This window comes from Pongo pygmaeus, chromosome 7 (genome assembly GCF_028885625.2).
Source record: "Pongo pygmaeus isolate AG05252 chromosome 7, NHGRI_mPonPyg2-v2.0_pri, whole genome shotgun sequence".
Lineage (NCBI taxonomy): Eukaryota > Metazoa > Chordata > Mammalia > Primates > Hominidae > Pongo > Pongo pygmaeus.
Window position 1 is genome coordinate 70,590,825 of NC_072380.2, and position 16,503 is coordinate 70,607,327.

Consider the following 16,503-nt stretch of genomic DNA (forward strand, 5'->3'; position numbering starts at 1 on the left):
ATCCTTTGCTGTCTTTCGTGTCTATATGTCTGCTGTACCACAGGTCCTTTGAAGCCGTAGCGTGCTACCCAGCTCTCTTTTGTTATCAGTGGTTCCAGGCATCTAGAGTATGCAGGGTTCCATCTGTACTCTGAGACAGAAGAGACAGAAGCCAGTCCCTTGGGCAGCTCCCCTGAAAAGTCAGAACTCTGGAAGTATAGTCCAATTTTCTCTTTCCCTCTCCAGGGAGAAGCTAGAGGCTGGGAAATTTCTTCCCAATCATGTGGTGCTGTGTGGGACAGATGATGGCCAGATAGTGACACAAATTTTTATACCGGCTTTGATGTGGTTAGTTTCATGCTCACCGGGTGTACAGGATCCTCTTAACTGGTTTCCAGGTTTCTCACAAAGGGAATTTGTCCATGTGTTGTTGAATCAGTGTCTTCACAGGAGGAAGAAGGGGCTAGAACTTCCTATTCTGCCATCTTGCTGCTGTCATTCCACCTCACCCTTTTTTTGTTTTAAATCTGAGAATGCTTTGGTATTATAATTCACATTGGAGCAAAAGAGCTTTTCTTTACTCAGACAACCTCACTTTTATTTCCTTTCACATAATCTTTCAATGAACCATGTGCAGGTATGCAATTCAGCTGGCTCTCACAAGAGCCTTTAGAGGGAGGGCACCCCAGGTGAGTGGTTCTCAATTTGGGGGTAGGGTTTCCTACTGCCCCCAGAGGCTTTTGTCAATGTGTGGAGGTGCTGTAACAACAACAAGGGGAGCAGTGTACGAGAGGCATTTGTTAGGGGAAAGAGCTGTAATATAAGTGACAGCCCCACACAATAAAGAACCATCCTGCCCAAAATGCCAAAAGCACCACTTGAGAATAATTAAACCTCAGTATTTATAATTTCTGACTAATCAGCACACGCAAATATTTCTTGTCCGTAAAACCCAGAGGCCACTGAGTATACAATTTGTGCCACCTAAGAGATTGCAGACTGGCCTGAAACTGAAATTCAGATTCAGCCTGTGGGACTATGTTTGCCCACAAACGGTAGCTTTTCCTATTCACACAGATGTCATAAGGAGCACTAGCCCTGTCCTTAGGTCCTGTAAAAACTCTCTTTTAGTAGGAGTTATCCCTCTACTATGTATTAAGCTGAAGCATAAAGAATTAAAGTACAGAATAGTTAAATGAAATGTCTATGTTTAAGTGAAAAGTCCCAGGGAACCAGACATTGTATCCAAGTCTACTCATAGTTTCTACCTAATTAAGAGTACTTACAAATTATTATTGAGTTCTCAAATAAGAGTATGTTATAACCAGTAAATATTTCTAGAATATTTTTAAAACTAAATTTTTTAGTAATGTACTGGTAAATAAATTCTCAGTAACACCCAGTAAACAATCTTATAAATAATGCATATTCTGATTTTAATTTCTAACCTAATTTGGGTGTTTTTTTTTAGGCACTTTTTTTTTAAGTCAAAAAGTTAATTGAATTCTCTTGAACTAAAATCTGTGGCTCCCTTGGGTAATTTTGTTATAACTTCCAGGTAAGAAGCTTTTAAATACTCATTATTATTATATTTGATTAAAGATGTTAACAGAGTCACAAAATTTTATTGTTCAAAATGACTATATAAATTGCTGGAAATACATGAAAAGCTTTACTTACCCTTTCTATTTTATATGGTGCCACAACATTATGTTCTTTAATGAAATATACCTGAGCAAAAAAAAGCAATACTTGTAAAATAATAACCAAAATGTTTCATTGTAAAGAGTAACTACAAACCAGAACATTATAAATCAAAAGTTTTAAATCATTGTTATATAATCTCTATTTCCAGAAGTATTTGCTTTAGTATTAGTACTAGTATGGCTTTAAAGTACTGATGTTAAAATAACAAATATCAAATTAAAAAGAGAATCATCCAGGCAACAAGATAGCAACAATTACAAGATAAATAAATATAGAAGACATTTTTGAATGCCATCACTTGCACCAAGTAACCAAGCAGACAGGGAAGGAGGCTAATCCAGGTGCTGATTTTTGAAGAAACAGGTAAAACAAAGTTACTGTGGTATGAAATATGTTCACTAACATAAAGAAAACTTAAAGGTAATCTGGGCACATGGTGTTTTCACATGCACTGGGCCACCGGTCCTCACATAGTATATTAATAACTATGTGGAATAAGTGACACCATCTACCAGAGCCATCAATCTCCTTGTACCTGTACTTTCATCACTGCTTTTCCTCCTGCAACAATGGAAGTTGCCTGAGCTCTCAAATTCCAGCCCCTCTACTAGGGCACAGAATGTGAACACCTCCCCAAACCTGTCAGATATTCAAAAACTTTGCTCTTAGGATTATATACTGCACTCTCTCCCTTTTACACACACACACCCCACACACATACTTCCCCTGAATCTCACATCCTCCTTTTGCCATTTCTGTTCCTTTTTGTGGCAAAATTCATTGCAAGAGCTATCTGTGCCTTCCCTTGGGCCCATGACAGGTTTTCATCCCCACCATATTATTGAAACCACTTTTAGATGGTCACATGAAGTGCATAAGATCTCCACATCACCATATAATCAATTCTCAAGTCTTCCTTGACTCTCCTTCTCGGAGCATGTGACAGAGCTGATGGCTCTTCCTGAAGCAGTTTTCCACATGGCTTCCTGGACACCTGCTCCTGCTTCTCTCCAACCTCACTGGCTACTCCTTCCATCTACTTTTGGACCTTGCTTTCTTCCCAATCTCTTAAGTTAGAGAGTTGCAGGGCCTTAGTTCTCACACCACTCTGTCCACTCTCAGTCCCCAGGAAATCTTATCCAGCCACAGGGCTTTAAAAAGTCTCTAGAAACTTCCAGCTCCCCAGTATGTCTTGCTAACCTCTGCTTCCTCTCTGAAACCCAGATGGATGCATCCAAATGCCTGCTGGACATCTCCCCTTAGAGTTCTCGTGGCCATCTTAAATCTCACATTCTACTTGAAGCCTGCTCCTTCCCAACTCTCTTTATCACTGTAAAGGGCACTACTGTCCATCTCATTGAAGTCATTCTTGACTGTTCCCTTTTATACCCTGCGACTAATCCGTCAGCACATCTGTTGGGTTTTCTTCAGAATATACCTAGACAATGACCACCTCTCACCATCGTGATTCAATACACTTGGATTCCTGGAACACCCCAATAGGTCTCCTTGCTTCCACTCTTGCCCTGGTTTGTACAGCGCGTTCTCTACCCAGCCCCCAGAGAGACTTACATACAAATCAGACACGCCCCTTCTCTTTCAGCTCTCCAGTTTCTCTCTGCGCTTTATTCTAAGTCCTTACCTTGGCCCGCAAGGCTTCGCATGACATGGTCCCTGCCCCTATTCCAGCCTCCCTTGAGTGTTCTCCTTGACTCGTGCACCCCAGGAGCACTCACACTCCTGCGCCTCCCACCTGTCAAGGACATGCCCACCTTCAGGCTTCTCTGCCCCGCACTCTCTGTACCTGGAATGCCAGTGTTTGTGATAATTGCACAGCTCAATGCCTTAAGCCTTCTGAGTCTCTTGGTAAGTGGCCTCTTCTCAGTGAGGCATCCCTGACTACTCTTTCTAAAGCAGCACGAGAACATTCCTTATCATTTTCTAGCCTTCTGTCTTGCTTTCATTTTCTTCATAGCATTTGTCACTACCTGACATTAGAGGAGTCATTTGTTTATTGTCTGTCTCCCCCATTGAAAAGTAAAGTCCATGGAGCAAAAGGCTTCAGATATCTTGTTCTTCCCTAGATTGCCAGAGCCTTGAATAGAATACTTATTGAATCCATGAGTTGAATCTGTTATTCATATAAACATGCACACACCCTTCTTTAGCAGCAACAAAAAAAATTGGAAGCAAAACTCTCTAAATATAAAGCACCATATCATATTTCTGAGATCTTGTGACCTAGTATATAATCAAAAAACCCAAAAGTTGCCTGGTTGTATACTTGACACAGGAAGCTTTAAATAATACTTGAAAGAGTAGCTTGTGTCGGGCTGGTTTTGAGCTGGTTTCATACAAGACCTCTTCCATAAACTATTAAAAGTAGGTGGAGGAATTTGGGGGCTTTATTCCTAAGCTCAAAGTTATTAAATTTTTACTAAAATAACTAAAATGTATAGTTTTATAATGAAAACCCTATCTCCAAGTCAAAAAGTACCTCTTCCTTTCAAGATATGGGTTTTGTGGAAACAGGTCATGAAGTAAAATGACACGATAGACATGAGAGTATGGAGGTGGACCAGAATTATTAATAACGATGTTTGGTCCCCAGAGCAGTAGATGGTTGTCACTGTCTTCACATATACCAGTTAAAACAACATGAAGTCGAGGAAGCCTGTGAAATGTTTTCTTCCTTAAAATTAATAGAATCGTGGAAGGTAGATGTAGAAAATCAAATAATCTGCTACCTCTCAGCTTTCATAACATAACTTTCAACGCATGTTAAAAGTGTTCTGTGAACAAAAGGCTTCAGTGATAGAAAAAGTGCTGGGAGCATGCTCTTCCCCTCCCCATCTGCCTCCTAGGGACACTCTGCTCTGTTGCATGAGAGGATTTAAGTCAAGTTTTGAAGTCAGAAAGTCAATGCATCTTTGTTCCCACAGCTTTTCTTACCCCTTACTTCATCCCAGAACAATTCTTCTCTGAACACTTCAACACCCCAAGGAACGAGAGCTGTCAAGGCAACATCTGCTAACCCTTTCGCTTTAAAGACAAAGCAGATGAAACCCAGAGCCAAAAGAAAGTAGTCCCTTCTTATTTACAATTTTTTAAATCTACATACTAATTAATAATATGACAGGAGAAAAAGCATGTTTTAATTGACCTTTTATTGCCAATGCTGTCCTGCCTATATTGAGTGCAGTGGTGGGTGCGTAAATGTAAAGGGAATAAATCTGGAATGAACAAAAGGTTATCACCACAAGGGTCATAATGATACAAGACCACCAATCCCAAGTCATTGCCTTGGTTGTCCTAAGTCCCTGAGATCATTTAAGTGGCATGGCAATGGCCTCTCACCTTCTAAATAGCTAGGAAGCTACGGGAAGAGCTGCATCCCTTCATTTCAAGCCTCGTAAATCATAAATCGTGAGAGCTCCAAGGACAAAACCGCAAGCCCACAGATACCACACACTTAATAAACATGAAGAAGCCCATTAGGGATCACATCTTTTTAAAACTACATTTCTCAATGACTGAATTCTAAAAGCATTCGATTTCTATTCCGTGGTCTTCATCTGATATCTCTACAAATGATTTCATTCATGCACATATCTAAGAATGTTCATTCAGATTAGGAAAAAATATTTATTATGTGCTTACCTGACTGAAAATGAGTGAAATACCCCCAGATTTTGCCCTAAAATACAGATAAAAGTCATTAAATATATACAGCTTTTTGGTTGAAGTAAAATTAAACAGTGGTGAAAATGACATACTTTGTGAAGTGTCTATTGGCTCCATTTTCTCCATGCTTTCCTATTTTTATACAGTCTCTCAAAGGAATCTGGATAAAATTGAGAGAAATATTATAAAAATCAGGAAAGGTAAGACATACACAAAAAATAGGAATGTTTCTGTTCGTATTTAAAATGTATTTACCTTGATGATGGGCTGGGATATTGAATCTGGTTCAAAAATCACCGATTTTGAACATATTTTTAAGGAGCCTCTGATTTTCCTAGGGATCCAAGTACAACAGATTGTTTGATGAGCATAACAAAAATCAGAAGACAATCATAGTACATTTTAACTAGAAAGCAGGTTACGAAAGCATCACATAATAAAAGATCAACAATGCATATAAAGAGAACGTCTCTATTTTTAAATTAACTGGTAAAACAAAACACAGAATAGTGGTTCATATTGGCATTTACAATTCAAATGTTAGAGAGTTTTTAATTAAACTTCTTTGATTTATATGTGTATCTCCATATAGTTTACAGCATCTATTGGCTAGAAACTTAATGAATCCAAGAAACATCACATTGAGAAATAGTCTTACACACTGAGAATACCTACACTCATCCCACCCCAGAGTAACACTGCCTGTTCTTTTGTGAGCAGTAAATATTTACTTTGGCTTTCTATTCTCAGTGCTCAATATACATGTACTAAACAGATGAGAAGGCCCATTCTACTGAAGGTTATGACTTAGTTTGCAATTCTTTCTCAAAGGGTTTTTGAAATTTTATATCATTTCATATCATTTTTCCAAATTGTTAACTGCATTTACTTTTCTAATACCCAAAATTATCCAATAGTAACATAAAAACTTTTATGAAATTTCTAAACATATACAGATAGAATAGAAAACTCCCATGTACCAATGGCCTAGCTCTGCAATTGTCAATATGTGGTCATTCTTGTCTTGTGTATAACCCCCTGGGACCCTGCTGAATAACACAGAAAATTATTGGCATCATATACTTTATCCACAAATATTTTAGCAAAAATCTCTGAAGATAGCCTCTCTTAATAAGTGACCAATCATGAACACACTCTAAAAAATTAATAATTCCTTAATGTCATCATGCATACAACCAGTGTTCAAATTTTTCTATTTCGTAAATGTGTTTTCATAGCCAGTTGGCTCAAATCAAAATCCTAACAAAGTCCATTATACATTTAGTTGACATGTCTTTTACATCTCTTAACCTAAAATAATTTTCCCACATTATGAATTTGGCTGAATGCATCTCTGTGGTATTCTTCCAACCTATGCATTGCTTCTAAATTATTTATAAGATCTTCTGACAAAAATACTTTCAAAGGTAGTACACGGGTACTGCCTTCACATCCAGAGGCACCCAGAGGATCAGGTGATGTCAATCTCCATATAGCCATTACAAAATTTCCCAGCAGCTTCTCTCACCTAAAGGTTTTAGCAGCTATTGAAAATTACTATCTAGATCAAGGGCTGGTAAACTTTCTGTAAAGAGCCAGATAGTAAATATTTTTGCTTTGTGGACCATATGGTCTCAGTTACAACCATTCAACTTCACTGTTATAGGGAAAGCAGCCACACACAGTATGTACACAAATGGGAATGGCTGTGTTCCAGTAAAACTTTACGAGAACAAGTGGCAGCTCAGATATGGCCCAAGGGCTATAGTTTGCCAAGCCCTGCTGTGAATCCATTCTTCCATTAGGCATTGAAATTTTATCATTCCTTCTACGTTATGAGCTAGAATTTGACAACAAAGAACAACTTTACTTATCAGCAATTTGGCTACCCTGAAGTACAATTTATACAAGGAAAATAACAAAAATGCTTGATTCTTTACCTTTATTTATCAAGTGTCACAAAAATGAGTTGTTGTCTTCCTATCCTTCGAGGATAACTGGTTAAGATTATACACACACACACAAACACACATATTTATAAAATTACGTACTCATGAATTTTAACATTTATGAAACATTTCAATCCACTGCAGAGGTTATTCTTTTTTGACGCTTACATTGTCCCATTTTTGACCCAATGTTAGCATCTTCTACTTGCCCCTGCATCCTTTTAATTCATTTACAGTAGTCTTTGATACCTTCCTTACTTGCCAGTATGACAGGATGTCCCAGGTTCATCTTACATATTCCCTGCCTCTGACTTAGAATCAGCAATTTCTCCAAAGAACCCCCATCCTTTCAGTGGGAAGTGGTATTAAGAGACCAGATTCTTGGTGCTGATTGCAACTGAGTTATTTCTAGGCCTTTTCAAAAGATAGAGGTAAGAAATACTGTCATTTAAAGAGAAAAGCAACACAAAGGTGCCCACTCTTACCACTACTATTCAACATAGTACTGGAAATCCTAGCCAGAGCAATTTGGCAAGTAAAAGAAAGCACAGGCATCCAAATTGGAAAAGTTAAACTGTCTCTGTTAGCAAATAACATGATTTTATATGTATACAAAAACCATAAGGATTCTACCAAAAAAACTATTCAACCCAATAAACAAATTCAGTAAAACTGAAGAATACAAAATCAATATACAAAAACCAGCGTTGCATTTCTATACGCTAACAATGATCTATCCAAAAAAGAAATTACAGAAACAATTCAATTTATAAAAGCACCAAAGGAAAAATAAAACACTTAGGAATAAGTTTAACCAAGGAGGTAAAAAGTCTGTACACTGAAAACTACAAAACACTGATGAAAGAAACTGAAGTAGACACAAATAAATAGAAAGATATCTGGTGTTCACAGACTGGAAGAATTAATATTGCTAAAATGTCCATATTTTCCAAAGCAATCTACAAATTAAAAGCAAACCCTATTAAACTCCCAATGGCATTTTTAACAGAAACAGAAAAAAAAAATAACATTGATATTGAATCACAAAATAAACGAAACACCCAAAACAATCTGTTTTGTTTCATTTGAAGAAATGAGATCTCACTATGTCACCCAGGCTAGAGTGCAGTAGCATGATTATAGCTCCCTGCAGCCTCAAACTGGGCTCAATCAATCCTCCTGCTTCAGCTTTCTGAGTAGCTGTGACTCCAGGTGTGCACCACCATGCCCAGCTAATTTTTAGTTTTTTTAGAGATGGAGTCTTGCTAGGTGGCTCAGGCTGGTCTCCAACTCCTGGCCTCAAGTGATCCTCCCTCCTCAGCCTCCTGAGTAGCTGGCATTACAGGTGTGAGCCACCATGCCTGGTCCAGAGTAATCTTGAACAAGAAGAACAAAACTGGTGGCATCAAACTACCTGGTTTCAAAATATACTACAAAGCTACATTAATCAAAACAGCATGATACAGCCATACAGACCAATGGAACACAATACATCCACATATATGCAGTCAACTAATCATCCACAAAGGTGCCAAAAACACACAATGAAGAAAAGATAGTTTATTTAATAAATGGTGTTGGGAAAACTAGATATCCCCGTGGAAAAAAATAAAAGTGAACCCTTACCTCATCCCATACATAAAAACCTACTTGAAATGAACTGAAGACTTAAATGTAAGTCCTGAAATTGTAAAGCTGCTGAAAGAAAAAATACGGAAAAGCTTCTCGGCATTGGTCTGGACAATATTTTGGATATGACTCCAAAAGCACAGGCAATATAAGCAAAAATAGACAAATGGGATTACATAAAACAAAAAGCTTCTGTACAGCAAGAAAAATAATTAACAAAGTCAAAAGACAACCTACAGAATGGGAGAAAATAGTTGAAAACCATACTTCTGATAAGGGGCTAATATCCAAAATACATAAAAAACTCGAACAACTTGATAGTATAATAAGAAAACAAATAGCCTATTAAAAGACAGGCAGAGGACCTGAATAGACATATCTCAAAAGAAGACATACAAATGGCTGGGCGTGGTGGCTCACGCCCGTAATCCCAGCACTTTGGGAGGCCGAGGTGGGTGGTTCACAGGTCAGGAGATCAACACCATCCTGGCTAACACGGTGAAACCCCGTCTCTAATAAAAATACAAAAAAAATAGCCAGAAGTGGTGGCACGCGCCTGTACGCCCAGCTACTTGGGAGGCTAAGGCAGGAGAATCACTTGAACCCAGAAGGCAGAGGTTGCAGTGAGCAGAGATCACACCACTGCACTTCAGCCTAGGTGACAGAGTGAGACTCCGTCTCAATAAAAAAAAAAAAAAGAAGAAGAAGACATACAAATGGCCAACAAGCATATGAAAATATCCTCAGCAGCCTTAATCATCAGAGAAAAGCAAATCAAAACCACATTGAGCTATTGCCTCACACCTGTTAGGATGGCTATTATCAAAAAACAAAAGATAACAGTTGTTGGCAAGAGCGTGGAGAAAAGAGAACCCTTATATACTGCTGGTAGGAATGTGAATTGGTTTCGCCATTAAAGAAAACAGTACAGAGGTTCCTCAAAAAACTGAAAATAGAACTACCATACTATCCAGCAATCCCACTTCTGGGTATACATCCAAAGCAAATGGAGCCATTATGTTGAAGATGTATCTGTACTCCCATGTTCATTACAGTATTATTTACAGTAGCCAAGATTTGGGATCAATCTAAGTCTCCATTGATAGATGAATGAAGAAAATATGATATATATATGGATATAAAACATATAAAAATAGACATACATACATACACACAATGGAATATTATTCAGCCTCAAAAAAGAAGGAAATCCTGTTACTTGTGGCCATGTGGATGGACTTGGAGGACATTATGCTAAGTAAAATAAGCGAGCCACAGAAGGACAAATACTACATGATTTCATGTAGAATCTAAAAGAGTTGAATTCAAAGAAGAGACTAGAATGGAACTTATGAAAATTTTTTAGGTGGGAAAGCTCAGAGCTTTGTTAAGGCAAGAGTAAGTTAAACTTCACGAAATTAAAGGGGGTGGAAGAAATGGGGAGATGCTGGGCAAAGTGCACAAGTTGTCCATTATCCAGGATAAGTTCTGCAGATTTAATGTAGAGCTATTGACTACAGTCCATACTGTATCGTACACTTGAAATTGGCTCAGAGAGTAGATCTTATATGTTCTTACTCCCACACACACAAAAGAAGGTAACTGTGAGGCGATGGATATGATAGTTAGCTTGATTGTGGTCAGCATTTCACAATGTGTATGTATATCAAAACATCACATTGTATACCCTAAATATATACAATTTTTATTCATCAATTATATCTCAATAAAGCTGGAAAAAAGGAAGAAAGTGCATGAAAAAGGCTTTATTTCTTTAATATTACATGTATGTCCCTTTTCTTTTATACTGGAAAATCTGAGTCTTGGCCATACTTATTCAATTGTTTTATCCAATTATATAAATACATATACATGCGTGTATAAAATAGTTTCAAAATAATAATACTAATAGTATACTATTAACAACAATATTGCAACTGGAAAGTTTACAATCACTTCACATTCTTTTTCAACTTCTTTGCAATTCTTTTTCATCTTACCAGAGATACACAGTCCAATTATTATATTGTAAAGTTGATTAAAATAATTTTCTGTGGCTAACTCCAACTTTATAATTAAATTCATTTGTTTCTTGTCTTTTCTTTTTTTAATATATAACTGTAATAAACAGAAACAGAGTTTCGCTATGTTGACCAGGCTGGTCTCAAACTCCTGGCCACAAGAGATCGTACTGCCTTGGCTTACTAAAGTGCTGGGATTACGAGTGTGAACCACCACACCTGAACTGTTTCATTTTCTCTTTGATTTTTAGGGTTTACTGTTTCTTTTTTATTTTTATTGATTGATTGATTGATTTTTGAGACAGAGTCTTGCTTTGTCACTCAGGCTGGAGTGCAGTGGCATGATCTTGGCTCACTGCAACCTCCGCCTCCCAAGTTCAAGTAATTCTCCTGCCTCAGTCTCCCAAGTAGCTGGGATTACAAGGGTGCACCACCACGCCTGCTAATTTTTGTATTTTTAGCAGAGACGAGGTTTCACCATGTTGGCCAGGCTGGTCTCGAACTCCTAGCCTCAAGTGATCCACCAGCCTCGGCCTCCCAAAGTACTGGGATTACAGGCATGAGCCACCACACCTGGCCTTACTGTTTCTTTTTAAATTTAATTCTATATTAAAAATCTACAAAAGATGGCCTCTCAGCCTCTTAGCTAAGATAAAGTGTAGTAAAAATCTATAAAATATTTATATGGTTCCAAAACGAAAGTTACACAATAAGGTACATTTGGAGAAGTCCTCATTCCATCTCTATATTGTTCTCCTGATCCTTCCCCTCTTCTGTGTAGATAACCATCTCCACTAGCTTTCAGTTTATGCCTCCGATTTTTAAAAACCTAATGATAAATCTGCCCCCTTCTGACAAAAGTAGCTTATGACACACAGTATCCTGTCCCTTGCTTTTACACTTAATACATGTAGAGATCACTTCACAGCATTACAAAGAACTTCATTCCTTGTTGAACCTGCATAGTACTCCATCATGTGGCCATTCCTTATCAGTCAGTTCAGTCAGTCTCCTGTAGGATTGTTCCTAGTCTTTTGCTAGTACAAGTAGTGCTATAATAAATAACCTTGCGCATATGTCCATTTATATAATTGCCAGTTCTCTTTGAAATTGTATCCTAGAAGTAGCATTGCTAGATCAATAGGTTAATGCACATGTCATCTTACCAGATATTACCAAATACACCTACATGGGGCTGTACCATTTTGCCCTAATAGTTACTTTAAAATTATAAAAACAGGTTTCAGTTTGCTACCTGTAGTTGTATTTTATTAATAAACAAGTACATTTAATTTTAAGCAAGGCATTATGATGATATACGATAGAAGAATGTTGGAAGGAAAATGATATGGAATTAGGGAAAAGAATATGAGCAAAATTCCAGAGATAAGAAAGCAAGGTGCTGTGTTCAGGGATGAATAATTGTCTAATTTGATTGAATGCCAAGAAAATAGATGTCATAAGCTACTAAACAAAAAAACCAAGTGATTTTTACTTTAGCTTGTATTTAAACAAATACCACGTGTTTTTGATCCTTTACGGATAAAACCTGAAGAATAATAAAAATAAACGGATTTATCTACTGTCAAAGAATTTCCTAAGTTATGGCTTACAGTTGTTAAGTAACCTCCCAAAAGGAAATCATTAGCAGATACACTTTTGCTGGAACAATTTTCATCTTAGTTAATTCTAAGTTGCCATTTTAAGCAAACAAAAAGCTTCATCACACGTTTTTGTACATAGCTTTCAAAAGGTAAAGTCAAAGAAACAATCTGTTTTTATAGTAGTGAGTAATAGTTATTAAGATACTGAGAAATCAGATCTTGCTTCTAGTTCAAATCGCATTACTCATTTTGAAAGTGCTGATTTTATACCACTCTTGTGGTTTATAATCATTACTTTATAACATTGTCACCCGAATAATTGAGAACAGAGGATACTGCATAACCACAAGAGGGATGCAACAAAATAATGATGGGATGGACTGGAGTCCTATCAAGCTTAAGATATCTACTACCCCAGAATTGGAACAAATGCTTTTTAGCTTTGAAAAAGGTTTCAAGTTACAATTACAACTTTTAAATACACTCTTCTCATTACTTCCCTAATAAGAGAAAAGATGAAAAAAACTTCATGGGAGATAAAATAATAAACATAGCAAAAACTCTCCAAAAGACTCTCCTAGGTTATAATCCTCAATAAAAGTCTAAATAATATTTACTTTAATTTTTTTAAAGCCTAATTTTTTCTTTAGTTAACACCTATATGATCACACATTTAACTTTAAAAGTTCAGATATCAGAAAGGTTTGTTTGTCCAAGGAGATACCGAAGCTTCCTTACCTTTCATGGTGACTGCCCTTGTGCAAAATGTGATTGGCTCTATGCTGTTCAAAGTAGTATTCCTCCAAGTTAAGCAGCAGCAAGGAAAATCTGGATTCGGGGGGAGAAAACAACTTTCAGTTTATTTTTTAGTAAGTATAAGAAGGCAATATATTTAAAACGTCTGATCCCAAAAAGCTTTTCCATTCATGAATTTAACAAACACTTATGAAGCATGTATATCATGACAGGCAGTCCTCTCTACCCAGTGGCGGGAAGTACATAGCTGGGCCTGCCTTGTGTCCAAATAACTACTATGTCAAAAATAAAATCACTCACCAGGTGGATGTACTACTCTTTTACAGAAACCCTGAATTTTGTGAAGTTAAACTTATCCTTATCTGAACAAAGCTCAGCGCTTTCCTACTTACGGAATTTTGGGCATTTGTTTCCCCTGAGTGAACAATGCTAGGTTTCCCCGCCTCTTCCCTGTCATACCTCCCTGCCCCCAACATCTGTCTCATGGTTATCTGAGTTACTCCCACAAGAACACATGCCTCTAGGAGACAGATCTTTTTTTTTTTTTTTTGAGATGGAGTTTCACTCTTGTTGCCCAGCCTGGAGTGCAATGGTGCAATCTCAGCTCAAGTAACCTCCACCTCCTGGGTTCAAGTAATTCTCCTGACTCAGCCTCCCAAGTAGCTGGGATTACAGGCATGCACCACCATGCCTGGCTAATTTTGTATTTTTAGTAGAGACAGGGTTTCTCCACGTTGGTCAGGCTGGTCTCGAACTCCCAATCTCAGGTGATCCACCCACCTCGGCCTCCCAAAGTGCTGGGATTACAGGCATGAGCCACCGACCCAGCCAACAGATCTTTAGATATTCCCCTGTGATAACCAGCCCATGCTGTCTACACAATGGGTGTTTAATAAGTAAAATGAGTAAACCAAACTGAATGGGATTGAAATATAGTTCTTTTTAAAGTTGAAAGTGATTTAAACTTTTAAAAACAAGAGAAGTCATTAAGAAAAATTATTAATTTTGTTGTATGGCTACAGCAACAAATACATGACAAAGAAATGAAAACAGGCATTTTTTTGTTTTGTTTTGTGATAAGGACCAGGAAACATCAATGAGTTACAGGCAAAAGCTTTCATGAAAAGTGTGGGACTCGAGATGGGCCTTAAGTTCCAGTGTGTTGGAGGAAGAAATTTACATTAAACATGGTAGATTACACATATATGTTTATTTCACTGCCTCTTGAAACACCACTACAATGTGAATAAAACTATTTTTAAATGTTAAAACCCACAGGCTAAAGCAAATTGGAGAGCTATTAAAGCACAGAAGAGACATGAACAAATCTGGGAGAAATGGAAAGCAGACCGGGCGAATAAGCAGTGCTCAGAAATCAGAATTTCAGATGCCTCCAGAGAAGGCACCATCAGGAGAAAACCAGTTCAAGTCACTGGATTTCCAAAAAGTTCAGAAATTGCAGGATCAGGTGCTGGAAAGGATGTGGAGAAATAGGAACGCTTTTACACTGTTGGTGGGAGTGTAAATTAGTTCAACCATTGTGGAAGACAGTGTGGTGATTCCTCAAGGATCTAGAACTAGAAATACCATTTGACCCAGCCATCCCATTACTGGGTACATACCCAAAGGATTATAAATCATTCTGCTACAAAGACACATGCACACGTATGTTTAATGCGGCACTGTTCACAATAGCAAAGACTTGGAACCAACCCAAATGCCCATCAATGATAGACTGGATAAAGAAAATGTGGCACATACACACCATGGAATACTATGCAGCCATAAAAAAGGATGAATTCATATCCTTTGCAGGGACATGGATGAAGCTGGAAACCATCATTCTCAGCAAACACAAGAACAGAAAACCAAGCACCGCATGCTCTCACTCATAAGTGGGAGCTGAACAATGAGAACACATGGACACAGGGAGGAGAACATCACACAGGGGGACCTGTTGGCGGGGTGGGGAGCTAGGGGAGGGATAGCATTAGGAGAAATACCTAATGTAGATGATGGGTTGATGGGTGCAGCAAACCACCATGGCACGTGTATACCTATGTAACAAACCTGCACGTTCTGCACATGTACCCCAGAACTTAAAGCATAATTAAAAAAAAAAAAGAAATTGCAGGATCAGGTACCAAGAGGACACGGTTTGTAAAGCATGAGGGGTGGTTAAAAGTGAATGAGGGTAGTGGCCCCCAATTCTTTTCCTGATGGGTTAACCATACTGCACTCTGGCATGTGGTTTTTCTATTAAAAAAAAAAAGTGGAACAAGAGGCTCCACACTAGGCATCAGGCACAGTGGAGAGCAGGACTGTAGTGCGAAAAGAGGATGACTATGCAAAACATGGAATAGATGAACACTAGTTTGCTGAGAATTATGGTTTCCAGCTTCATCCATATATCACTCCAGGCAGGAGTCTGGTACATTAGTTTTGGAAAAAACTAAATAGCCTTAGAGAAAAAGCCAGGTCTCTACAACATCAACCCACAGTGAAACTCAACTGAAATAGCCCATTCCCAGTGACACAGAATTACATGCTTCACATTTAAATATGAATGAACAGCCCAAGATCACAGCCTCTAGGATGAAAGAACAAAGCCAAAGCAAGCAGGAAGAATGCAACTTGAAGGACTAAACACAATGCAGAGAACAGAAGAAAAGGTCAAAAGACTATAATTAATATCCCTACGAAGAAGAAGTTATATTCATGACACCAGAAGAGATACTCATTAAAGAAAAATAAAACGCTGGGTGCAGTGGCTCACACCTGTAATCCCAGCACTTCGGGAGGCCGAGGTGGGCGGTTTGCCTGAGGTCAGGAGTTCGAGACCAGCCTGGTCAACATGGTGAAACCACCTCTCTACTAAAAGTACAAAAATTAGCCGGGCGTGGTGGCGGGCACCTATAATCCCAGCTACTCAGGAGGCTGAGGCAGGAGAATTGCTTGAACCTGGGAAGCAGAGGTTGCAGTGAGCCAAGATTATGCCACTGCACTCCAGCCTGGGCAACAAGAGCGAGACTCTGTCTCAAAATCATCATCATCATCATCATCATCCGAACCAAAAGAAAAGTAACTCAAAAAACTAAAAATGATAGCAGAAACCAGTTTTACCATCCTAATCTGTAACTTTTATTGACCTGTCCTCCGTATTTAAATCCATGA

At 38.1% G+C, this 16,503-nt stretch overlaps 1 protein-coding gene across 1 annotated transcript in view; it reads right to left on the bottom strand.

Annotated features, from left to right (window-relative positions):
* The window catches only part of NSMAF (neutral sphingomyelinase activation associated factor), a 75,296-nt gene that overhangs the window by 45,819 nt on the left and 12,974 nt on the right, over positions 1–16,503 (bottom strand). Inside the window, 5 exon segments of the mRNA XM_054497746.2 lie at positions 1,660–1,710; positions 5,347–5,383; positions 5,463–5,530; positions 5,626–5,704; positions 13,312–13,401. Coding sequence (XP_054353721.1) covers positions 1,660–1,710; positions 5,347–5,383; positions 5,463–5,530; positions 5,626–5,704; positions 13,312–13,401 — 325 coding nt within the window.